General features: G+C 35.7%; 3 protein-coding genes across 5 annotated transcripts; 1 reads left to right on the top strand and 2 right to left on the bottom strand.

The window, feature by feature from the left end:
- Positions 1-1,150: 1,150 nt before the first annotated feature.
- LOC129897812 (O-fucosyltransferase 39-like) lies at positions 1,151-6,800 on the top strand. 2 transcript variants are annotated; one of them, XM_055973060.1, is made up of 10 exons: positions 1,151-1,700; positions 3,189-3,251; positions 3,355-3,436; positions 3,588-3,655; positions 3,774-3,862; positions 3,942-4,145; positions 4,528-4,798; positions 5,037-5,264; positions 5,384-5,581; positions 6,346-6,800. In XM_055973060.1, exons 1-10 carry the CDS (start codon positions 1,581-1,583, stop codon positions 6,553-6,555), a joined length of 1,533 nt encoding a protein of 510 aa, XP_055829035.1. In that variant the 5' UTR covers positions 1,151-1,580; the 3' UTR covers positions 6,556-6,800. The 2 variants fall into 2 exon arrangements, with proteins under 2 accessions (XP_055829035.1, XP_055829034.1); XM_055973059.1 differs by having other exon boundaries at positions 3,585-3,655.
- A 998-nt stretch (positions 6,801-7,798) lies between these two features.
- LOC129897786 (mechanosensitive ion channel protein 2, chloroplastic-like) lies at positions 7,799-16,039 on the bottom strand. 2 transcript variants are annotated; one of them, XM_055973057.1, is made up of 14 exons: positions 15,883-16,039; positions 15,353-15,582; positions 14,912-14,971; positions 14,230-14,384; positions 13,631-13,754; positions 13,453-13,547; positions 13,248-13,361; positions 11,916-11,976; positions 11,639-11,788; positions 11,370-11,480; positions 11,070-11,237; positions 10,862-10,975; positions 9,846-9,902; positions 7,799-9,098 (listed from the first exon to the last, which is right to left on the bottom strand). In XM_055973057.1, the coding sequence occupies exons 2-14, from the start codon at positions 15,437-15,439 to the stop codon at positions 8,121-8,123; spliced, it is 2,274 nt and encodes a 757-aa protein (XP_055829032.1). In that variant the 5' UTR covers positions 15,440-15,582; positions 15,883-16,039; the 3' UTR covers positions 7,799-8,120. The 2 variants fall into 2 exon arrangements, with proteins under 2 accessions (XP_055829032.1, XP_055829031.1); XM_055973056.1 differs by having other exon boundaries at positions 13,453-13,550; positions 15,883-16,034.
- A 1,333-nt stretch (positions 16,040-17,372) lies between these two features.
- Positions 17,373-23,707, bottom strand: LOC129897770 (uncharacterized protein At4g38062). Its single transcript, XM_055973055.1, has 2 exons — positions 23,578-23,707; positions 17,373-21,532 (listed from the first exon to the last, which is right to left on the bottom strand). Exon 2 carries the CDS (start codon positions 21,498-21,500, stop codon positions 17,616-17,618), a length of 3,885 nt encoding a protein of 1,294 aa, XP_055829030.1. The 5' UTR covers positions 21,501-21,532; positions 23,578-23,707; the 3' UTR covers positions 17,373-17,615.
- Positions 23,708-25,419: the final 1,712 nt, after the last annotated feature.

The following is a 25,419-nucleotide window of genomic DNA, read 5'->3' as shown; positions in this document are numbered from 1 at the left end:
TGAATATTGATTAATCTTGATTTGATAAAATTTACGTGTTATCAAATTCTGAAAGAGTTAATATCTTGATTTGATTTGGATTCTGATTTTATTGGTACACAATCTATTATTACAAAGTCCCACACTTTATTAAAAAAATAAAGGAATTTTGGTGGTCGACATGAAAAAGAAGTACTCGATTCAATGTCTACTCATATTTTGTTAATACTACAAATCAAGTATTGAACATGCACCTAATATTTATAATAACTTATCGAATTTTAGATCATGAATATTATAAACAAATTTAAAAATATCATTTACTAAATGTCGTCCCCAAAAAATACAAGCAATAAAAATTTCTCATAAAAATCACTTGTAAACTAGTGTTAAATATAAATCACAGAAAATCAAATTATCGAATTAAAATTTTTTATATCAAAACTTGATTTATCATATTAAGTCGAATATTAACATTTGATATTTTAATTATTAAATAATAAAAATATCGAATCAAATACTTACTGATAACAACCACCTCCCCATCCAAATAGCCCCACCACTCACCTTCTATTTGATTGTGAAAAGAACAGTAACAGAGCAAGTGTCGGTACCTATATATCCCATTGCCACCATTATTATTAGTCACATTGAAAAGCACAATCTTTTTTTAATAAAGTAATCCTCCTTGTGACATTCACAATAAAGCTAATCAACAAAAGACGATAACGGATAAAACTGTTTTTTTTAAAAAATTAAAATTATAATTTTATATAGTGTAAAAAATTATAATTTTATATAGTGTAAATTTAGCTTATGGTTCGCAAATTAATTAAATTTTAATATGAATATTAAACATGAATATTATTATTATTTTTTTAAGAAAAGATTGATACACCATCTCAATTATTGACGCAACAGATGATGTTGTTCCTTTCTTGATTAAAAGGCTTGATTTTGAGTTGTAAATATGTACAAATTTTTAATAGGAGCACTTTTTTTAACAACTCAATTTAATTGAATTTTAATATAGATATAAGACACGAAAAATTAAGAAATTTGAGAAAAGATTAATACCCCACCTCTATTGTTGCCACGTACATACATAGCGGTGGATGTATCTTTTTTTTTATTGGTTTTTCATGTTTTCTATCCGTTGTTTGGCTGTAATTGGTCCGAACACTTTTGCATCTTGATAATTGATAAGGACAACCCACCCCCAAGTATTTACTACTACACAAAAACTTAATTATAGTAGCAGTAAAATCACTTCTCAGTGGCAGCTGTAAGCTTGCTGTTTGCTTTCTTTGGTCTTATTTATATACTTTGATTTTGGTATATGTGTTTGATAGGTGCCCCCATGTGAGATGCTTTTACTGAGGCTCATAATGATATTGGCCCCTCTTTACTCTTCCTACTGATTCTTGATTTCTTTCTTTTCTTTCTCTCTTCCTTCCTTGAAAAAAGATTGCTTTTTTTCTTTCTTGTATTCCTTTCTTCTAAGTTTTTGAGAGTTTTTAGGCAGACCCTTTTCTTTATTTGCTTTATATTTTCATTAGGGGTTGAGCCAAATACCAGAAATCTACTGCAGCAACACCAGCATGAGTAGAAATCATAGAAGAGGAGGAGGAGGAGGAGGGGGTGCCATGGCTGGTCCTTTTGTGGTTCTTTTGACTATTTTCTTTACTACTCTTAGCCATGCCTCACCCACCATTCTCTCGGTAATTTTCTATCTTTTTCTTTAGATTTTGCTTCTCTTGTGTAATTACAAACATAGTTATTTAGCCTTCTTGTTGTTTCTTGAATGTAACCTTTTTGTTGTTTCCTTCTGTTTTGTGTTCTTTGTTGGTGGTCTAATGGAATTTAATGGAAAGGTAGATGGAGAAAGAGGGTGATTAGAAAAAAAAAACAGTAAAAATGCAATCTTTAAGGTGAAAGTGGTTTCAGAATTAAGTTTGGGTAATTTTGATGAAAATGGTCATCTAATGATAAATCAATTTTATAAGGGTAGGTAAGGTGGTAAAAGATTTAGATCTTAGGGTTGGCAGAAAGGGAAGTGTAGATAGTGTTAGTGTAAGTTTCAGGGAGTGGACTTTTCTATCCAAGGAGGAAATCATTAATCTTGAATTTGTAGTGGATATGAGCAATTTGGGAAATTTTTTGGATGTGGAAAGAAAGTTGGTTTTTTGTTAGGTGGATTTTGCTTATTTTGTAGTATCTTTTGATATCAGGACTTCAGAAAAGTGAAGCAGAAACTGGCAAAAAACTATTGTTTTGGTATAATTTGTAAATCTAGCAGTGATTGGCGTTTAAGGAGGGGTTTGGTGAGTCACTAAGTTGGATCTGTCGACTTTGGACTAGTTAAGTGTCATTTCTTTAATCGTTTCTTCCAGTATTAAACTCATCTCCATGCCACTTGCCTAATTCTCAGGATGGTAAGTTTGGAATTTGTATCTGTTGACTGTACAGTCTGTATGGAAGAATTCTCGTGTCATTGAAAAGATCTGATTTTTGGTTAATTTTTTATATGTTTGGTAGATCAACACAGTGGAAGATGTTGCTATTGCCCAAAAATATATTATAATAATAATAAAATTCTGTTTAGTTCAAGATGATTGTACTTCTCTTTCAAAGAGAGGAAATCATAATTTTCTGGGAAATACATCACATGCATATCCTAGCCCAAAGAAGAGGACTTGATCAGTCTTTTTGAAAGTGGTCAGATGAACCAAGCAAGCAATAAACTAATTATTTCTATCCATGGTTTTGGCTTCAGTGTCAGTTGGAAGTATTGAAACTACCAGGTTTGATGTAATGTTATATTGTGGTCTCTATAGTTGCTACTGCATAAAAGGATTGAAAAGGGGTAACTAAACTTGGGGTCTGCATAACTTCCTTGAATAGAACCTAACATGGCTAGCCAAGAAAACAGGATATAACCAAAGAAAATATTGAGGCTGCCATGATTATTCCTGAGTCCTGAGTACATGGACTCTAAAAAGGACTAGAGAAGTTAAACTAAAACGACATATTTAGATTCTTTTGTTCCAATTCCCAGATTTCCTTGTGATCTCTTTGACGAACTTTAGGAATCTGGTAAATTTGTGTCCATAAAAAATACATTGCGTGCTTTTGGTGTGTAGCTATTTAATTGTGACTTGAAAACTTGAGAGAAATTTGATTGTATAGGCTTTTATTTGCATGTGCAGGATTTGAATGCTCCAAAATTCAGGCACTCATGTCTTGCGAAGAGTGCTTTACAACGCCAAATTGTGCGTAAGATCTTATTGATCACATTCACTTGTTCCTCTTAAATTAACTTATGTTCTCCTGTCAATGAGTTTGTTTCTTTCTTGGTTTCTTCTTTGTCTTTAGTCCAATGAAGAATTGTCAGAGCTTTGGACACCTTTGGCACACCAAGGATGGAAACCTTGTACTGAATCTGATGCCGCCTCCAGTGAGTGTCCTACAATCACATCTTCTGATACATCGAAAATTTACATCTAGTTTCAAGGCTTGCTGTTAAGCAATAACTCGATTGAGCATCAGCATGATCTTGCCTTCTACTTTTCTAATGACTAATTACTGTTCCTTGCACTATGCAGCAGTGCCTGAAAAATCTGCGGGATACGTTCAAGTGTTCCTTGACGGAGGACTAAATCAACAGAGAATGGGGGTGCGTATCATAATTCCTTTGTTTGATAGTTCATAGAACCAACATAATGACCAACTTCTATGATTATAGAAACAAGTAGTTGACCCTTCATTACTGACATCTATGTTTCTTGGAAAAGATCTGTGATGCAGTTGTCGTTGCAAAAATTCTGAATGCCACACTTGTGATCCCTCAGTTGGAAGTAAATCCTGTTTGGCAAGATTCAAGGTATCTTTAGTATATAGCTAAAATTGGTTTACCTTCAACTTTTAAGTGCATATACAAGTTATTGTCCTCTTTCCTACAGCTCATTCGAGGATATCTTTGATGTGGATCACTTCATCAATGCATTGAAAGACGACGTAGCTATAGTGAAAGAGTTGCCTGATGAATTCTCTTGGAGCACACGAGAATATTATGGTATAGCTATTCGACCTACAAGAATCAAGACTGCCCCAGTTCATGCTTCAGCAAATTGGTATTTAGAGAATGTGTCACCTGTACTGCAGAGGTTAGTCACAAGATTGTTTTTTGGTTGAAGATTTTGGTCTAGTTGTATGATAGCCATGTAGACTGTGTACAGTTTCTTTCCCAACCGTATGACAAAATAAAGGCTCAATTGGAAAATTACTGGTATGATTTAGTGCTCATGAATTCTTAGGGGAATTTTACAAAAGTTCTACTGCCCAGGATTTTATTGTTCATTTTGAGTTGTATGCTCCCTTAACCAAAATTTAAGTTGGCTTGGACTATATTATGTGTTTGATTTATTTCTTGATATAGTCATACTCTGTTCATTTAGTGATTAGATTCTGTAGATAGTAATTCTCTTATCAGCCTTTTGCTGTAATTTTTTCATTGTGTGGTATATTAATATTTTATGAATGGATCAGTTATGGAATTGCTGCCATAGCGCCATTTTCTCATCGTCTGACGTTTGACAACATGCCTAAGTACCTCCAACACCTACGATGTAAAGTCAACTTTCAAGCATTGGCCTTTGTTCCTCACATCAGACATCTCGGTGACGCCCTTATCCATCGCCTGAGGTATCCTCCTAGTGAAGACAACATGGTTAGTAACAACTACCTTAGAGAAGTTACTGATCATAAGCCCAAAAAAGGAGCTGGCAAGTTTGCTGTTCTTCACCTTCGCTTTGACAAGGTAAAAACACCTTACTGTTGTTGAACTAGCTATCCTGCATTATCTCCCGATCAAATATTAGTTCTTCCATTTTCCTGAAAAGATCGGTTTTCCTTTGATGCCTGTTAAAGGCAATATAACACTACTTATTGACTAATATTTCTCAGTACCATATTTTTGCTGTATTTTGTACCCGTCAATTTTAATGCACCTAAAGTGTGACATAATTTAAGAACCTTTGGACTTGTTATCTCTCCAGGATATGGCTGCTCATTCAGCCTGTGATTTTGGTGGTGGTAAGGCTGAAAATCTGGCTCTAGCAAAATACAGGCAAGTAATTTGGGGAGGAAGGGTCATCAACTCTCAATTTACTGATGAAGAATTAAGGAGTCAAGGACGTTGCCCATTGACCCCAGAAGAAGTTGGATTGCTGCTGGCAGCTTTGGGATTTGACAACAGCACTCGCCTATATCTTGCCTCCCATAAGGTCTTCACTAAAGTTCTGCATTTATAGAAATAAAATATGCCTTTGGTTAAACTAGAATACTTGAAGTAAAGCCGATATCTTTGTGTCCTGAGGCTTTTCTTTGTTCATGTTTTTTCTAGGTTTATGGTGGGGAACGCCGGATTTCGGCCTTGAGAAGTTTGTTTCCCCTGATGGCAGATAAAAAGAGCCTTGCATCTTCCGAGGAAAGAGCACTTATCAAAGGAAAGGCTTCATTATTGGCTGCAGTTGATTATTATGTTGGCATGCACAGTGATATTTTCGTTTCCGCCTCGCCCGGAAATATGCACAATGCAATGGTAATCACTCGAATCTTTTCATCTTCTAGTTTCACTTATACTGCCCTTTAGAATCTACTCCATTAGTTGTTAGTCATTTCTTTCAAACATATTAATATTAGATTTAAGTTAACACTGACAGAGTATAGTTTAACTTGTGATAGCAGGTTAGTTACAATTTTTACCGTATCACTCCCTCTCTGTTGTGCCTTACGGGATATTCTTTCCTTTTTTAGTCTGTCAAGTAAAGAATAACACCTTTCTAGTTATTAAAAACATTTTAATCTTGAACTTACCAATTAACCCTTAATGACATGGTTCTATAGCCACAGAAAGACATTTAAAACCTCAGGCTTCAAAAAGTCTGTCATTCTTTCTTTTTCTACTTGAACATATTCACGTAAAATGAAACGTGCCAGTCAATGTGCATCACATAGAATAGGACAGAGGGCAGACATTTACCCTCAGCGATTTGCTGATGTTACTGTTCCTTGCATGTATGCTCTGCACTTCTTTCCTATTAGTTGTCATGCTTTCTTCACTGTCGTTTTTACTTTCCATTTACTACTTTGATTTGCTTCACTTGAGTCGAGGGTCTTTTGAAAACAATCTCTACCTCCACGAGGTTAGGAGTAAGGTCTGCGTACACCGGGTATGTTGTTGATTTGGCTGTGTAAATAATTCTTACACGGTCAATGCATTGAAACTCAGAAGCAGCATTATTAGGCTGGCTATATGTGGTCCACACAACTAATGAATAATACACCTTACCTTGAAATTGACAGGTGGGACACAGAACATACAACAATATGAAGACAATAAGGCCAAACATGGCACTATTAGGCCAGCTTTTCTTGAACAAGACACTAAATTGGCCTGAATTTCAAGAATCAGTAGTTGAAGGGCACCAGAACAGACAAGGCCAAATCAGACTCCGCAAATCCAAGCAATCCCTCTATACATATCCTGCTCCTGATTGTATGTGCCAAGCTTGAGAGCGGCTGCCATATAGATCTTTATTACTATTTGTTTGGACATCAAATTATTGTTTATTATGCCTTAATATAATAGTTATAAATAAGATGCCGCCCTTTTTGTTCACTTTTAGGGGATAATATATATTTATGTGTTACCACGTGAGATTTACGGTAGGGCTGGAAAGAATATGTTGTACAATACATGTGTATTACTCCTATTAAGAGTGCATATACAGATAGTAGTATTCTAGTCTTGACAGATATATTTTGCTATGTTGTGCCAGGTCTTGTCGTTTATTTAAAAGGGTGATTTGTTTCATTTGGTTCATATAGCAGAGGTTGATAATTATCAAATGGCAGATGGTGGAATTGATTTCAACAAAAAGTTCATGAAACTTGAGCAATCTTTTATCAGCCAAGTTCTTCTGAAGCCACTTTAACTCTAGTTAAGGATTCTTTGTTTTTCTATATTTAAATTAGAGACCGCTAGTTAAGGATGAAATGCAAAGAAAAGGATAAGCAGTTGGCAAGATCTGAATCTGTGCCTTCACCTCATTGAAAGTTTTAAAAGCCTTGGATACAAAGTAGGAATCTGGATTCTTTTAAAACTTGATATTGATAAATTTATGACTAAAAATTCATATTGGCCAAATTGTACCTTTTCAAGAAACAAAAAGATTTGTGCCAAAATAACTGATGTCAAAAGAACAAATTCCTTGGACATATAGAGCCCGTTTGGATGGGCTTTAAGTTGGTCAAAATCAACTTAAACCACTTTTTAGCTTTTGAATGTGTTTGTGTAATGTTAACTTTAAGCCATAAAGTTCTTAAACTCAGTCAAAAATGAAAAGTTAGGATTCCTAACTTTTTAGTCATTTTATTTGACCATAGAAATTACTTTTATATCCCTTATATTTTAACTAAATTTCCAAACTACCATTTTTATTCTTTTAACCCTACAATTCACATCATTTTCCTCATTTAAGCACTTTTATCCAAACACTCAACTGCTTATTTATAAAAATAACTTTCAGCACTTCAAAGTTCTAAAAACACTTCATACATAAAAGTTATTTTTTTTAATCCCATCAAAACGGGCACATAATGAGACTTGAAGTACTATTTGTGCATCTCTGTGATCAAATCCACCTACATTATAATTACTCATTTATCATTGTTCAAATTTGATAGATTTGCTCTCGGAGTCTGTTGACTATCTTTTGTTGGAACTTTGGTTAGAAATGATTACACAAATGGCAGATACATGAATGTGTGTATCTGGTATTAACCAGCATGAATCAGTAAAAATGACCATTCCTATAGAAGTTGCCCAGCCAGGCCAATAACCAAAAAACATGCCAGAGGATCAAACTGGACACATGACAATAATACATACATCAAAAACCACTAGAAACTAACATGATTAAGCCCTATAAGTTACCATTTTTATACTGGAGTGATGGGGGCTAAATACTTCACTATCCTGGACATCAAGACAACTATCTCAATGGACCATAAAACATCAAATCTGGTGTTGACAAAGAATTAGTTTCACATGAATTGTTAGTGAAAACATAGGCGAATCATTTGTCGGTTGAGGGCCTTTTACCCGACTGATCCGGAGCTGTAGAATTAGGTCGGTTTGAATGTTGTCCATCTTGTTTATCTTTCTCTGCAACGGTAGAAGCATTACTACTACTACGGCTAGTAGCCATTTCCTTGGATTCTGCTGGATTTGGTGGTGGAGACAGCTCTTCTTCAATTGGAAGGGTTCTTTTTGAACCCTCAAGAGCAACACCAAGAACAATGTTCTCTTCCAATGCAGGTTTCGATGGCACAGATGGTTGTGTGACTTGTGGTTTTTCATCCTCTCTTTTAGATTGTGAAGTAGATGGGACATTGCCTGTTTTCTCTCTAACATCTGATGGAGAAGTTGCGGAATTATCAACTACATTGGTCGCGCGACCACTTCCCTGGCTAACCTTATTAACTTGCTTGCTGCTAGAAATGTTCTCTGGAAGATATTTGGAATCAGAAGTACCAACTTCTGTAGACTTTGACTCAGCCTTTGAGACAGGTTTTGAAGTGTTTTTCACTGTTGCCTTACTCCGTTTTGGATCCGACGGTGTTCTAATGTCATCTTTGGATTCAGCATATGCCATTTTGTCAACTTTGGGATCAAGTTTCAAGTCAGAAATTAGCACATCCTTACCATTAACGCTAGCTGGAATTGTTTCTTTGATTTTAGGATCAGATGCAGCTCCGCTCTTGGTTTCAACCTTGCTGTCAGGTGCCGGTTTCATGGTAGCCTTTTCCTTGGTGTCTTCTTCACCATTCACACGAATTGGTCGACCTTTTGTGCGATCTTCCCCATTGACCTTATAAGATGGCTCAATCAGTAGCAATGGACGAGTTGATGCTGCTCCACGATTGAAGGCAGAATCATATGGCATGTTGTCCAAGTCAGCATCACTATATATTTTCTGAACCGTACGGATGGGAGTGGCAAGCCGAGCTCGGTGATGTCGAATGACTCTGAGAAGATCTAACAAAATTGCTTCCTAATATCATCCAAGAAAAAAGAAAAGGTGAAACCAAAATGCGTCAATCGCCAAACAAAATGGAAACAAAACCGACTAGCAATAAAGAAGTATTCTTCCTGAAATTAAATGACCACTAAACAGGTAGGTGCCAACTTTCATCTCAGTTCACAAAGTCCATATTTTAACAGTCTCTTGTTAAACAAACATATGAAACAGCAATCGCTATGTATTTCATGAGCAGATCATTCGTAATATGCAGAAGAATCATCTGATAAAGCAACCTTCAGAAGCCGAGAAATTACTAAGTTACATTCAAGTGTCAAGCATCTCAGAAGACAAAGAAATCACTGCCTTCTTTTTCCGCTCTTTTCCTGAATAAAGTAAACTTATTGCCTATTGTTCATGGGACAAAAGGCATAAAAATAGAAAAGAGCACATCTCATTGGACAAGATCATTAATCCCAACAGATAATTTTGTCACTGGCTCCAACAAAACTGTGGCTTTTCAATTACTTGCTTTTGGGGAGCGAGCAACAGGAGGGTTGGGGAGAGAAGTGAACTTCGGCAAGGAACAATCAACTTCATTTGCATAATACATACATGGGAATTTTGAAAGAAATATTTCATCCACAGTTTGCTACCATTGCCAGGATAAATACTAAAGTCACAGAAAGCAGCGAGCTTCAAATTGAGGATAGAACATTTTACTAAATATTCTGGATTATAGACACTTTATATAGGATTTTTAGCAGGATCTTCACTCACCTTGACACACAAGTATTCTTCGAAGTGTGATGTCTTGACAAAGCAGGATATTAAGATCTGCACAATAATGAAGCAGATATTTAAGAGTAAATAAACCACCAACAGAATATCATTTCGAGAATGTCAAGCAACTTTTCGTGTGAGACAGATTCATGACGAGGAGCATAAAAGGCCCTGTCCTCGAGTGTTTCTGAGTCTCTCACTTACCTAACCGTACAAACAGATACACATGCAAACAACAAGTGGCGCCCTGACAAGCGTAGTACGCTAAATGGATGGATCAGCCATAACCCCAAGTAATAGCTGATCGAAAGCAGGTATGCAGGGCGACTAGTTTCAACTGGACCATGAACTTGAGGTCTCGATGCTACAAAGTTTTTTGCTTTTAGCAAATGGAAAGACCGTCAGTCAATTTGATAAACTGCCACCACGTAATAAACTAGATAATATTCACACACTGCTTTCCAGTTATACTTTACACTACCTTGAATCAAAAAAAGGAGAGCGGTACTTCTTGATTTACTTGCTTTAAGGACCAGTTCTCAAGGTAAATATGTCTCCAGGTACAGCGTACTAATAGAACGGCCTCACTGTCACTCATGAAGCATAAATCTTCAGTAAATGGGCACAAGGTAGTGTGCCTTGAGTTTACATAATTTGCTTCTCTCTATACGTCCCACTCGGGAACTGCAATTCAATCGATTAGTTTGGAAGACAGCCCTACTTCTTTGTTAAAAGAGTCTACCAACTTCAATTTAGATACAATTCTAGCCCAATATATCTGGAGGGAACCAAAGCAGCAGCCACGATTTATGAAATAACTCTAGTTACTCTAGATCCAGCGAATTGCAAGCAGACCAGACATACTCTTACACTCGAGAGAAAAGAATTTAATACCCAAGATAATTTTCAAAACATACTGATTAGAAAATCATGTAATTAAAGCAGCATTTGCATTGATAATGACAATCCGTCCAAAAGTCACAAGATACTAATGGTCAAACATTGAAACTAACCAACAGGGCTTGATTTTCAGGGTTGACATTCTCCAGGAATACCCTTCTATGTAACCTCTGTTGCTCAACTTGGGGATTCTTTGCCAAAACTTTGCGCATGTCAGCTACAATATTCTACAGAAAAGTCATGGTAACATTGAGATAAAACATCAGTAGTATATCTTATTTTGCTGTATTTTCTTGGATACGAGAGTGAAGTGATGCTCACATTTATCTTACTGACATCCAAATGACTGATGGCTAAGTGAGTTTTAATACGCCAATGAGTTTTCTGAGTCAGATTTCGGACAACATTAACTGTAAACTTGTGGTTTGGAATGTGAATGGCCTCTCGATCCTCACCTCTTATGATTGTGGGGGACCACCAACCCACATGCTGCAGAAAACAGATGTAGAAATTTATGAGTCGCGGAAAAGTTAACAGAGAACTGCTAGAGGAAAAGGCTCATTCATTCTTCTGATCTCAAACATTAAATACTGGGTTTTTCACTCAAGCGCAAGTTCATACCTCAACTGTGCCAGAAACTTCATAGCCTTCAATCTTGGTTTGAATCCATTCATTAAGGACAAATGGACGCGTGGCATGGATCATGATACTTGAAAGAAAATTTGTGAATATCTGATAACAACATCATAAGAATAATTGCATTATCATCTTCATCGAAATTGGAACTAGAGCTATAAATTATAAACTGCCTTTTCCATGCCTTTATGAAGATAAGCTTGAACAATGATGTTATAACTAACAAGTACAGCAAGCTAAACTACGAAACAGACCTCACGTCCAGCAAGTGTCAGCAAGACTGTCCCAAGTCCTCCCGCAGTTAGCCATCTCTGTGTAGAGAAACCTAGCAATTCCATGAATAATGACGCAGCTGCAACCCATACTGCAGTATAAATAGCTCTACCAGCAAACTGGAAACCCATCTGCCAAGAAGCAAGACACCCATATATATACAATATATCAACTGAGACTAACAATAATTACTTTCATCAAAAGAAAAATATATATTAAATGACACTAACTAATTCAATAGGTGCGAAGAATTCTTACATTTCTAGCATCATTTGCATCACTTGTCTCCATGAAAAACTTCTGTGCTTGTTGAATAACACTGCATTCAATCATTCAAGGTTTACTCTTAAGAAGATGCAACAAAGAGCTATTAGTGAAGCAAAAAAGCACATCAGTATAAATAAATTTTGACTGCAGATAACAGAGAATACTGAGTGCTAACATTCTGTCAATCTCATATAGAAAAAGACATTTAAGTAGGTAATCCACTGACCCCTAGAGCCATGGTGTAGTCAATACAACTACGTGTATTAAATAGAAAAATTTATAGGAGCAAAGTTTGGATATGGAGGCACTTATTAAGCAGCATAAAAGCTTTACCAAATGGTATTTTCAAACTCGTGATTATTGTAAAATAAGTAGCATCCAGCTTTTTTTACAAATTAATACAAGAAAGCTTAACAGAGGCTGCCCACCCCCCAACACCCAACCTCACCCAAAGCAATGTAAGAGGCCTTTTGCTCTCTAATTTATTCCAGTTTATCTGGCCTGGCTCTCCATCTCTAAGATATTAGAAAAATACACAACACTGCTACTTATATTATGCTAGTCTTGAGTCATAATTTAGCAAAGTACCTCTCTTTTAAATGATTTACTTATTACTTTAAGCACATATCTTATCATTTCTGATATAAGATGTGTACCAATATATATATCTCAAGACTTTCTTCACTTAATCTTGCTGCAAGTTAATGCAGTCATCTAATAGAAGGGAGTAGAAAATGGAAAGTACAAGACACATGCCTACATATGGACAACTGTTAAACCAATTGCAATATGACAGTCCAAGTAGACAATGTTAACACAAAAATGGTCGAAATCTTAGACTTAGACCGCTGATTTTAGTACAAGCATGAATTCTTCATAAAGCCTTACAAAATGTATTCTATTTCAGAAAATTTATTTATTTATTGTTTTCATATTGCATCATCAAATGTTATATAAGTTTAGTTGGTTGAAGAAGTTCTATTTAAAATAAGTCATACTAAAGACAAAATACACCTGAACCATATAAACCCGTGCTCAAAATATTTGGATTTTCGAGCATAGGTTTGACTGCCCTAACTATGGCAGAATATTTCCGAGATGTTAATGAACAAGACTTACTTCTAGTTATTAACAATATCTTCCCTTTTTTTCCGAGTGATAAGGCAGAGAAAAAATTTGGTCAAAAGAAAGCCATTTTGGAGTTCTATCAACAATATGCTTGTTCAATTCCCGTCTTTTACCCATAATTCATTAATAGTAAAATTAGATAAATGATTGGCTACAAAAGGGATTTTTTTTTAAGATCTCAGAAACCGCACTTACCTGGACAAACAATATGCAGAGGCTAGCACGGTAGACAATGATTTTACAAAATTCAAAAGTCGTTGTTTAACAATTTGACTAGCTTCTGTTGGTAGCACCATGGGGTCTAATGCTCTGCAAGAAATATATTTCATGCATCAGCTTGCCATCAAAAAGTGTATCAGTCATGAGGAAAAGATCTGTGCTTGCAATTGAACGAACTAACCTGCAGACAAGCATTGCCCCAGTCCACAATAGCAAAGGTTGAAGATAAAAGGTCATTACATGATACGTACCACTCTTTCCCCAGCTGTTATCGCTCTTCTGCACCATAATCAGACATTATTGTCAAACTGAAAAAAGATGAAGAGGGATATGAACAAAGAAATATAACCAAAACATACATGAAGGAGTACATTTCTACTTCGATGCAGTAGTGGTGCAAGACCCCAAACTGCAAAACCAAGGATTCCAATTGCCGGAAGCAACTTAAGCAGATGTGGGCTGCCTTGTAAGCTATTGTATGATCTGCATGAATCAACAATAATCTTCTTAATTAAAATTTATGAGGAAACAATATAAACTACGTTAAAGAGGCAAAAGGGGTGAAATATGGCCGCTGCTACTAAAGCATGTGCATACGAGTTGGAATTGTGCTATAAAAACACTATTGCTTTCTCCTCAAAATAAGCAGGCAAACCGCATCCTATTTACAGTGGTTCGAAAACCATTACAAGACACCTAAACTCAACTTCAATATATTAGATCTAAAAAAGTAAAGGGTTCCACCACATAATGTAGATAGCTGCTTTAAATAAGTATCTTAACGTCTCTATTAAGATACTATAGCTGTCCTCCTAATTCAAACGTTTTTCAAAACTATCATCGTCATCTAATCTTGAATTTCAATTTGTTCATCTTTACATGGATCTATTCATATGCAGGCAGATATAGAAAATAATACATGCATAGTCTTCTCTGATTGAACACAAACGAGGATTACCTTTTCAGTATAATAGCAGCATTCTTTACAGAAATGTCAAAAGCTTGGTCAGGTTTTAGGAAAGAATTACACTTGAACAAATTGCTTCTATATGGAAGCACATGTTTCTTCACTTGCAATCCTCTTAAGTGATGGATACTCCAAGAGTCCTGCCGCTGCAAATGTAACATAACAGAAAACTTAGTGAGTTTAGAATAAATTTCTGAAGCCAAATACATTACCAAAATTGAATGACAGAGATGATATCAACAAGGAGAAAGCATGCTATGCACACTATTTGCATAGATTACACTATCCTAAGAGATAATACGCATTGAGCTAATTCTTTTACATGTTTACAAGATTGCCACCTTATTTTTCTCTTGGAGTTTTCTCTTCTTTTCTTTTAACCAGGAGAGTGAAGGCAAAGTGATAGAAAGTTTCTCTATAACTTTCTTCTTCTCCTTTTTTTTCTCTTCCTTTTTAGACCTTATGAGGAGTGAAGACTCCATTTCTCCTTTGGGTTGTTCAATCATTTACAAGGGAACCAATATCTATAAAATGAGATAAACAAGACAGCGTTCCCAATGCATGGGTAGGAACAGGATGGGCAAGGGGAGACGGGCGAGGAACTTACAACCACTTTACGCCAAACTTTCCCGGTTTCCAAAGAAGTCATCCACGTGCAATCAAAAGTACTTACCGATGAAAAAGATGACAGATTCGTGCAACAAGAATGCCACCTGCTCCTTCCAAGTGTGTTCTGTAAGGAAGAAAGGAGAATTAAACCAAATATAATAGAAGAGTTAATGGTCAAAAACACACATAAAGTATTCCGTTTTTTTGAGTTTCATACTTGAACTAACAAGTATGTGAGTTTCCTATCTACCTAAATTATTCACCAACTATTTATCAAAACACACCTCAAGTATAGTTATTCCCCTTCCTACACAAAACATCACCATCATTCTGGTAGGAAAAGGAAACAACAGATGGTTGATGTGTATTTTGATAAGTTGCTAGTGATAGTTCACGTATGAAACTTGAAAAAGCGGATACTTTAGGTGTGTTTTCTACCCTTCACTCAACATAGAAAGAAGAAATAGTGATGTAAATAAAACATACAACCAGGTTGGAAAGGTACCTGTATTGGTGAATATTTCTTGAGGCGCTCATGGTTCTTGCAAGTCCCCAAATAATGGGACAACTGCAAAGAACCAAAAGCAGCCATTATTGGACAAAGCTAACCAAACAATAAACTATCACTAGCAGCATAAGATAATTATGCTACTCCACATTGATCAAGAGTGTTTCTAATTACAAAACAAGGATAGTGATAATTCCCTCCTCAACCTCTACTTTTCTTGAAAAAATCTGCAAAACCATAATTGAAAACATCATCAGAATTGAAATTAAGTCACTTATATAACCCTAGTCTCAATTCTATGCCCTAAAAATCAGCCTTCAGAAGTGGAATTTGAATGAAAAATCAAATCTTTTTTAAATGGGTATTTTCTTTTTTCACAGCATTCGAATTTCTACCCAATAAAAACTGAAAAAAGTAACAAAAATTGAATCTTTGAAGCCAAAAAAAAACAACTTTCCTAATAATATATAAATAAATATATAAAAGGAAACTAACAGGAAGATGAAGATGAACATGATGAAACTAACCTTGCAAGAAACCTAAAATACAGAATTGGACGTGGAGAAACGTCGTCGTATTATGATGGTTTGCAAGAACAAGGCAAAAAGTTTATGGAGGTGGGAAGAAGAAGAGAAATATGTGTTTTCCAAAATAATAAAAAATAAATATAATTGGGGCCACGTGGCATATTGGAATAATATTCCAATGGCGGGTACCAAATTGGGAATTTGAGGTTGAGGAGCTGTTTTGTCATTGTTGAAAACACCAAGGTCAATTATGAGATGATAAATAATTTGATGAAGTTACACATTTGGCCATTCGGTAAATATACTCTCTCCTCGTTTTATGTATTTGGTATCCAAATAAATGTATATAGTGTGATTTTACATGTATCTTAGATATACTGATTCTCTCTCTCCTGCTCGCTGGCCTTTCTCCTCTCTAGCCTACCTCTATCCCTATTCATTTGTATTTCAGAGTATATTTTGTAGCAGAAGAACATGTATCTAGATATATCTGACTTGAAATTTGGTGTATATATATATATATATTATTGTTACCTTATATTTTTTGTCGTAGAAAAAAGGTTTTGAGACTCATTTTTTTTTCCACTTGGTAACATCTACAAGTAGTGTTAAGCGTTTTGAGAGTCTTGTCTAGGGGGGAATTTGTAAGATGAAAGTGTTATCTTACCATTCGTGTAATCATTAAATTATTCTCTTTTTCAATAATTTTGATAGTTTTCAACTTTTTGCATGACACATGACCATTTTGATCGTGACAATTATACATTTTTGAGCTATTTTCTTTGGACGGGGGCTATTTAAGTTAATTTTCAAGCGGCAGCACCCCTACTTACGTTTTGGAGAAATCCCAGACACCAAGTATTACATGGTTTAACAAGTTGCAAACAATAGGAAGTTAAGTTTAGATAACTTTTTAAAAATAACACGAGCAAAACTTATAACTATAATGGCTCGAATTAGGAAATGCATTGTAATGTTACATCAAATCATCAATTTTTCACTCCCTTCGTTTTAATTTGGTTGTCTGATTTTGACTTGATAAGGAGTTTAAGAAAGTAAAAAAAACTTTTGAATCTTGTGTTTTTTAAAATAAGATATGTAGAATGTATCAAAATGTTCTTTAATCTTATGGCTTTAAACACGTCACGCGATAAGTTAGAATGAAAGAGTTGTCAAAAAAAGAAAGAGACATTCTATTTGAAACAGACTAAAAAGGAAAGGAAGATAAACAAATTGAAACTGAGCAACTATTTAATATCCCAAAATAAGAGGCTGCAGCAGTTAAAAAAGTAACTAATAATTTGTGTTATGAAGCAGGTTCTTTGTTAACTAACATGAAATGCTTTCTTGATGTATCTACAAAGATTTTAGTCAGACAGTTTAATTGTTCATCTGCCATAACCGTTAATTCAGCTTACTAGAGGGCATAAAAACAGTTGATAGGTAAACAAAATCCACACTTAACATGTAACAAAATTCAGTCATTAAAATAGTACTAAATGTTGGTTGTCATTGTTATTTGCTTGCAACTGTATACACGGAGCTGACTCTCTTGAAAAAGAACTAAAAAATCAAAGTGGATATATGCTACAAAGTTTCTGAAATGTAAGCTCTAGTACAAGTGTTTTTCCGAGCCAGTTACAGATTGCTGACAAGATAACAACAATTAGATCAAGTTTGTGAAGAAGCTATACAAAAAAATAACTTCTCTTTTCCCTATTTGAAATTCCTTCTTAATTGTTGAGAGATCTCAACGGTGATCTTTCATCAAGAATAGCTTCTAATCTCTTGGTTCGAGTGGAAGGGTGTCTACTATTGTTCTCTTTAACAGGGTCAAATAATTCATTATCCCATGTCAAGTCTGTTCCCGACATACTGCTGTCACAGTTTTGTACCATCCTTTCCAAACTACCAGCTAGCTGCATATCTTCCTTAGACATCCGGTTAATTCTTTCTGATAATCCCATGAAAGTATCAAGCAACTTGTCCTTGTCCGATGACAATTTCATGACATCTTCAAGAAGCTTCGCTTTTTCTCCACGAAGGTTCTTGATCACAATATCTGAGCCTCTTACTTGCTTTTCAAGTTTAAACTGCAACACGTCTATCTCTGATCTTTTCGCTTCCATCTCAGCTTCAATCTCAGTCCTTTTTCCAACAGAATTGGACAAGTGTTTCTCCAAGTTCTCCACTTCCTTTTGCAAGTTACAAAAATGATTTTCCATTTCAACGATCACCAAGTTCCTCATCTGTATTTCAATCTCCTTTAGGATCTCAGCTGTTCTCATGTTCTCCCAGGTTTTATGAAACATATCAACCTCTGCTTGCATCTCTGAGAGACTGGCTGAGAATGAACTAGTTGAACTTTCAAACTCATTTTCCAGCGAGTTGACAAGCTGCTGGAGATCATATATTCTGTGGTCTTTCTCTTCAACAAGCTGGTGGAGGCTCTCTTTCTCCTTCTTATGCTTTGTTTCTGCTTCCACTTGTGCTAAAATGGCACCTTCAAGCTCTTTTCTCACCCACTCTTGCTCCAAATACTCCACCTCCTTCTGAAGATCAGATATTCTGTGGTCTTTCTCTTCAACAAGCTGGTGGAGGCTCTCTTTCTCCTTCTTATGCTTTGTTTCTGCTTCCACTTGTGCTAAAATGGCACCTTCAAGCTCTTTTCTCACCCACTCTTGCTCCAAATACTCCACCTCCTTCTGAAGATCAGATATTCTGTGGTCTTTCTCTTCAACAAGCTGGTGGAGGCTCTCTTTCTCCTTCTTATGCTTTGTTTCTGCTTCCACTTGTGCTAAAATGGCACCTTCAAGCTCTTTTCTCACCCACTCTTGCTCCAAATACTCCACCTCCTTCTGAAGATCAGAAATTCTGTGGTCTTTCTCTTCAACAAGCTGGTGGAGGCTCTCTTTCTCCTTCTTATGCTTTGTTTCTGCTTCCACTTGTGCTAAAATGGCACCTTCAAGCTCTTTTCTCACCCATTCTTGCTCCAAATACTCCACTTCCTTCTGAAGATCCTGGGTATTCTTCTTGTCCTCAATATTTTCACTGAGCCGCGCTGTCTGTTCCCTTTCCTGGTTGAAGAGCTGCTGCTGGAGTTCATTAACTCTTATATCTTTTTCTGCCAGCTCGAGTTCAAGGTTTTCTCTTTCTTGTTTGAGGTCAAATTCAACATCTGCTTGGGCAAGAAGGGAGGCTTCTACTTGTCTCCTCATTTGAAGGTTCTCTTCCAGGTTGGCTTTCAACTTTTCGGCAACAGATTTCCATACCTGCAGTTCAAATTCCAGTTCATTTCCTTCATTGAAACTTTCAGCTAGTTCTTCGTTTGCTCTATCCAAGGCATCACGGACTTGTTCCAAGTCACTCTTTGTATGCAATACCTGCTCCTTCAAATGACCTTGAGAAGTCGATGCTTCTTTCAGCATTTCCTTTAGTGTATCAACCTCTCTTTGTAAAGGAAGCTGTTGTTGTTCTTCAGAATTCAAGGCCTCAATCTTTTCTGATAGCAGTGCTACCTTTTCACGCTCCTCTTCGAGATCTTCCTGAACTCTAACAAGAGCTTCATTCTTCTTATTCAACTGTTTGATTAGAGTAGAGATATTCTCAACTCCTTCTCTCTTTTCCAATTCCATAGAAGCATAATCATCAGCAATTCTTTGATGGAGCTCAGAAAACTGAGATTTCAACACTAACAGCATCATGGATGTCTCCTCATTCTGTAGTGTTAACTGCAATGTTAATGATTCACATATCTCCAACTCCTCTCGAAGTTCAGTTATTAAAGTGTCTTTGCTCTGTACAGAAGACTTGCAGAGATCAAGCTCCCCTGTTAGTTTCTCCAATTTAGAAGCCCATTCAGCTTCTTTGGCTTTGAGATTACCAAAACAGTCCTTGTGCACCTGCTCCAGACCTCTGAGCTTGTTTCGTAGTTTTGACGAGGAAGAAGAAGCTCCAGCTTCTTGAATTTTGGCTTCCTGGAGTTCTTTAAGGGATGTCATCAATTCATGATTCTCTTGCTCTACCCTCCTGAATTGGTATTCCATTTCCTTGTGAAGTGCATCCCTTGTGCCCAATATGTCTCTTAGATTCGCAATTTCTTTGTCCCTCTGACATGTCAGGCTCTCAATTATAGACTTGGATTCCTCGTACTCCGCACAGACACTGTTTAGAGATGTTTTAGACTCAGCAAGTTGAACTTCCAGTAGTTTTCTCCTGCTCTCTTCATGAGCTAAAGCCTGATTGCACATCCACAAACGGCTTTCAAGATCTTTCGATATTCTAAGCTGAGAATCTAAACTCACCTGCAGTTTGGAAATCTCATCAAGCAATGTGGATCTCTCCTTTTCCCAGTCTTTCTCCTCCTCTTGGTGTTGTTGCTTGAGTCTGCCATGAGCCTCCTCCAGATGACTGAACTGTTCCTTCTTCCATTTAAGTTGATCTGCAAGCTTCTTGATTTCCTCCTCCATGTCAAGCAGCATATCATCATTGTGTCTCAGTTCTTTGGATGTTTTCGCTCTCTTCTCTGCTTCTGAGGACTTTATCTGTGAAGCCGATAAAAATTCCCTTAGCCCTTCAATTTCTTTTTTGAGAGAACAAATCTGTTGCTCTTGATCCACATTAGTTGAATTAGCACTATCTAATGCCAATGCCAGCCCTTTTTTCTCTTCTTCACATTTTTGAAGTTGTTGCCTGAGCTTTCCATGAGCCTCCTCCAGATGACTGAACTGTTCCTTCTTCCATTTAAGTTGATCCTCAAGTTTCCTGTTTTCCTCTATCTCAAAAAGCATATCATCATTGTGCCTCGGCTCTTTGGATGCTTTGGCTCTCTTCTCAGCTTCTGAGGACTTTTTTTGTGAAGCCGATACAAAGTCCCTTAGCCCTTCAATTTCCTTTTTGAGAGAACGAATCTGTTGCTCTTGATCCACGTTAGTTGAATTAGCACCATCTATAGCCAATGCCAGGCCTTTTTTCTCTTCTTCACATTTTTGAAGTTGTTGCCTGAGCTTGCCATGAGCCTCCTCCAGATGAATGAACTGTTCCTTCCTCCATTTTAGTTGATCTGTAAGCTTCCTGTTTTCCTCCTCCATCTCCAGTAACATATCATCGTTGTTTCTCAGCTCTTTGGATGCTTTGTCTCTCCTCTCATCAACATCCAAGGACCTTTTCTTCTGTGAGGCCGAAGCAACTTCCCTTAGCCCCTCAAGTTCTTGTTTGAGAGAATGAATCTGTTGCTCCTGATCCCTATTAGTTGAATTAGCACCATCTAAAGCCAATGCCAGCCCTCTATTCTCTTCTTCAAACTTTCGGAGCATCTCAGCATAGTCAACACGAAGCTTATCATTTGTAGAACTTAGATGTTTGATAGCAGTCTCCTTTTCTTTAAGTTTTGACTCGATTGCTTCATGCAACTGTTTAGTGGCGGCAAGTTCATCTTCTTTCCCAAACAATTCATGAGTGAGCTTCTCTATTTTCAAATTAGCCTCCTCCTTCTTGGTTAGTAGCTCATTGTTGGCTCTTTTCAAGTTCTCACACAACTCAGCTTTACTTTGGTAGTTTGCCCTGAGCTTTTCAATCTCAAGTTTGGCCTCATCTAGTGCTTCATGTACTGTGTCCATTTCCTCACTCTAACTAAGATCAACTAAAACACCTGTTTGAACAAAAGAGAGAATTTCAGCATCAAAACATGATCTACTATCAAGAACTATATACCCAGCACAATCCCACAGGTGGGATATTGGAGAGGATAGAGTGTACACAGACTTTCTCAACCCAAGATATCCTTTCTATTAACCTAGTAGTATTTAATTAAGCAACTTTTTGACTAAAGAGTAATGACACATTTACAAGTTCCTAGTCACTTCACAACTTGAGTTGAGCAGTTTACAGAATTATAGTCAAAAACTAAAAACAAAAAACTTAAGGCTGCATACGATTGACCCTTGTGGTCGGGCCCTTCCCCGCACCCTGTGCATAGTTCCTAGTCACTTCACAACTTGAGTTGAGCAGTTTACAGAATTATAGTCAAAAACTAAAAACAAAAAACTTAAGGCTGCATACGATTGACCCTTGTGGTCGGGCCTTTCCCGCACCCTGTGCATAGCGGAAGCTTTAGTGCATCGGGCTGCCCCTCTTAAACCTTTTACCTCATTTCCAACATTATACATATATTCATACAAGATTAGTATCATCACTCTGATAGATTACAAAATAAAATTAAAAAATATTGCCAACTTCAAATTGCTACAAGTACCACATTTACAAATTACAAGTCCTATCCACTTCACAACTTGATTTGAGCACATTATATATTCACAGTCAAATTCTAGGGGGTGCTTGTTACAAGGGATTAATTGGGCTATCCCTCGGTATAAATTTTGGGAGATTAACTTAAACCAATATTATTATATACCAAAGTCTTGGCATAACTTATCCATATAGAACGCAGGATTGATTATCCAGATTATAATCTTTGGATATCCCGACCCCTAAAAAGAGCAAAAAACTTAGCCTTTTACATAATTTCCAACACTATATGTATATTTCTCTGTACAAGATTACTAAAATTAAATGAATTTCTAACTTAAAAGTGTCAACACAGACACATATATTCACAGAATTGAGTGAAAGAGAGAAAAAAAAAACTTCTACACTTCTTAAAAGAGCTGAATATTAAACCTATTATCTCATTTCCAACTCTAGACACATTTATACAAGATCACTAAAATTAAAAGAATTGCAAACTTTAGAGTGCCAACATAGCACATATATTCACAGAATCAAGAGAAAGAAACATAAAAGGAGTAACAATTAGTGATTTTTCTGGATACCCAATAAAGGAAAATTCAACCAAAACATTTCGACACTTCTGAAAAAGAAAAAAAAGTTTACCTCATTTCCAACACTGTACATATATTTATACAACAATAACAATATATCCAGTTTAGTCCCTCGAAGTGAAGTTTAGGGAGGGTAAACTGTACCCACCTCACCCCTACTTTTAGAGGTAGACCGTTGTTTCCGATAGAAGCTCGGCTCAAGAAAAAAACAATCCAAAACAGTCGAGAAAGAGAATAAACCGAAGTGAAAGCATAACAAATCATTCTTAACAATAACTAAAAGAAAATAATATGATAATCAAAGTACTAGAAACAACATATAGTAGCAGACACCCGAAGGACAAGAAATTACAAGAGTATTACTATGAGTCTATGATTACTGGTACGGATGGATAGCAAGACAATGCACTACTACCTACTAGCCTCCTTCCCCTAATTTGTATCCTCCACAACCGCGTATATTACATCATGTCTTCAAGAGAAAAAACAAACATAAAAACATTAACAATTAATAATTTTTCCGGACACCCACAACATAAAAATTCAACAAAACACATCTACACATATAAAAAGAGCAAAAAGATTAAAACTTTTACCTCATTTCCAACACTACACATATAATTCTTTCAGAAGATTCAAATTAAAAGAATCATTGCTAACTTCAGTAACATACATTCACAGAATCAAGAGAAAGAAACATAAAACATTAACAATTAATGATTTTTGCAAACACCCACAAAAGAAAATCCAACAAAAAATACTTCTACAGCATCATAGAATTAACAAGATTCAATTTTTCTTTCCGTTTACTAATCAAGAAACGATATCGAACAAATGGGTGTTCTTGAAAAAGTACCTTTGAGTGAATTTCTGGGTTGTAGTCCATTCAAAAATACAAGAAGTGGGTTTTCAGTTTGAAGTAAAGAAATTGAAAGTTATGGGCTTTAATGGAAGAGTAAAAAAGAAAAAGAGGAATTTTTTTTTTGTGTGTAGCAAAAATGATGAGTGTCAGATATGAGCCGTTGTGAAATGGAAAGTTTTGTATAGATTTGAATTTACCCGTTTGTCATTTAACGCCGTTGGTCTCGGATCTTTTGTTAATTAGCCGTTGACATCCTAGGCCCAATCATTATCTTAAGATTTGGGCTTTTTCCCTATGAGTAAAAGCCCAAAATAAGAAACACAAAATTTTTGAGCAGTTCTCTCTTTTCTTAACTTATGAACCTTTTAGATCACGGTCTAAAGATTTATAACAATAACATATTTAATGTATTCTTATAGAGTGAGGTTTGAAGAGAGTAGAGTGTATGCAAACTAAAAAAAGATGTAATGAAAGTACAACAGACAACAAATAGTAACAACAATAGATAAGATGTAATGGAAATACAAGAAATAATAGGTACTAACAAGACAGTATGTAGTAGTAGAACAGTACTATAACAAATAATAGTACTACAATCGAACTATACAGACAACATATATAAAAAAATGAAGAACAGAAAACTACAAGCATAACACTATGACTACTAGTAAGGGCACCAAGACAATGCATTCCTACCTGCTAGAATGGACGCATTCCTATATCTGCTAACATTTTATCCTAATTCGTATATTTCACATCTTCTTATCTAAGGTCGTGTCTTCGATAAGCCGCAACTTTTTCATGTTCTGTCTAATCATCTCTCCTCAATACTTCTTCGGTCTAACGCTACCTTTCAGCAACTTCTCACACTTCGGGTTAAAGCATTTGTGCATCTCCTCATCACTACCCAAACTATCTTATGAGAAAATACTAGATCACTGTCTAAAATTCTTAAAACATGTTTCACAAGTTATCTCTCTTTGGATAGTTGTTTAGTAAATGTCATTTTAAAAAACTTATGACCCTCTTAGATTATGGTCTAAATATCTCTTTTCAGCAAACTGAAAATCTTTTTGAAAAAATGTTAAATCACGATTTAATAATATTTTTTCTCTAAGGTTTAAAATATATATATAAGTGAAAATTAGACTTGAGCATAATGTTATCCAAAAGGATCATTTGCTAAGGGGTCGTTTGATTTGCGGAATGAGTTATTTCAGAATTAAAATCTCTGAAGTAAAGCATTTCATTTGAGATGTGAAGTAAAATAATATTTTATCCAAAAAAAGAAGTAAAACAATATCAAATTTGACAAGACAAAATAAATATCTAAAATTAAATTTATATATATATATATATATATATATATATATATATATATATATATATATATTTATATAGTATAAAATTATCTTTCAACCAAATCAGAGTAAATTTAGTCCTCAAATATTCATCTTATCTTATGAATCAAAAGATCCAAATTTTATATTTGTACAACTTTAAAAATTAACTCAATTCTATTAGAGAAGGTCAAATTGCCAAGTTAAATAACACGGAGATTGAAAACGCAATAAAACAATAATAAAAGGACCAAAAATGGTACTGGTATTTTTCCTTTTCAAAATTTTCTTCAAAAATATTTCTCTTTATTGATGATTGGACGGCCAAGTTGTTGTGTTCAATATCTTAGTGAAATCACTGGTTACGTGCTCAAAGTTTCAGTTACAGAGTTTATTTATTTTTCGCGCTTGGTGTGATAATTATTCTTAATGAAGAATGGAAGAATCTCAACTACAACAACATGGATTGATCAATTAATTAAGAAACTTATCCAAA

This window comes from Solanum dulcamara, chromosome 1, assembly GCF_947179165.1.
Source record: "Solanum dulcamara chromosome 1, daSolDulc1.2, whole genome shotgun sequence".
Lineage (NCBI taxonomy): Eukaryota > Viridiplantae > Streptophyta > Magnoliopsida > Solanales > Solanaceae > Solanum > Solanum dulcamara.
Note: the sequence above shows the minus strand (reverse complement) of the source record. Positions and strands in the feature narration are given on the sequence as shown.

What these genes read in the sequence shown, in the direction of transcription:
- LOC129897812 (XM_055973059.1), top strand. Translation starts at nt 1,581, where the DNA reads ATGAGTAGAAATCATAGAAGAGGAGGAGGAGGAGGAGGGGGTGCCATG. An exon ending in GTGTCACCTGTACTGCAGAG is followed by an intron (nt 4,146 to 4,527) that starts GTTAGTCACAAG and finishes TGAATGGATCAG; the next exon opens with TTATGGAATTGCTGCCATAG. An exon ending in TATATCTTGCCTCCCATAAG is followed by an intron (nt 5,265 to 5,383) that starts GTCTTCACTAAA and finishes TGTTTTTTCTAG; the next exon opens with GTTTATGGTGGGGAACGCCG.
- LOC129897770 (XM_055973055.1), bottom strand. Translation starts at nt 21,500, where the DNA reads ATGGACACAGTACATGAAGCACTAGATGAGGCCAAACTTGAGATTGAA.
- LOC129897786 (XM_055973056.1), bottom strand. Translation starts at nt 15,439, where the DNA reads ATGGCTGCTTTTGGTTCTTTGCAGTTGTCCCATTATTTGGGGACTTGC. An exon ending in TCTGCATATTGTTTGTCCAG is followed by an intron (nt 11,977 to 13,247) that starts GTAAGTGCGGTT and finishes GATTGAATGCAG; the next exon opens with TGTTATTCAACAAGCACAGA. An exon ending in AAGTTTCTGGCACAGTTGAG is followed by an intron (nt 11,238 to 11,369) that starts GTATGAACTTGC and finishes TGTTTTCTGCAG; the next exon opens with CATGTGGGTTGGTGGTCCCC.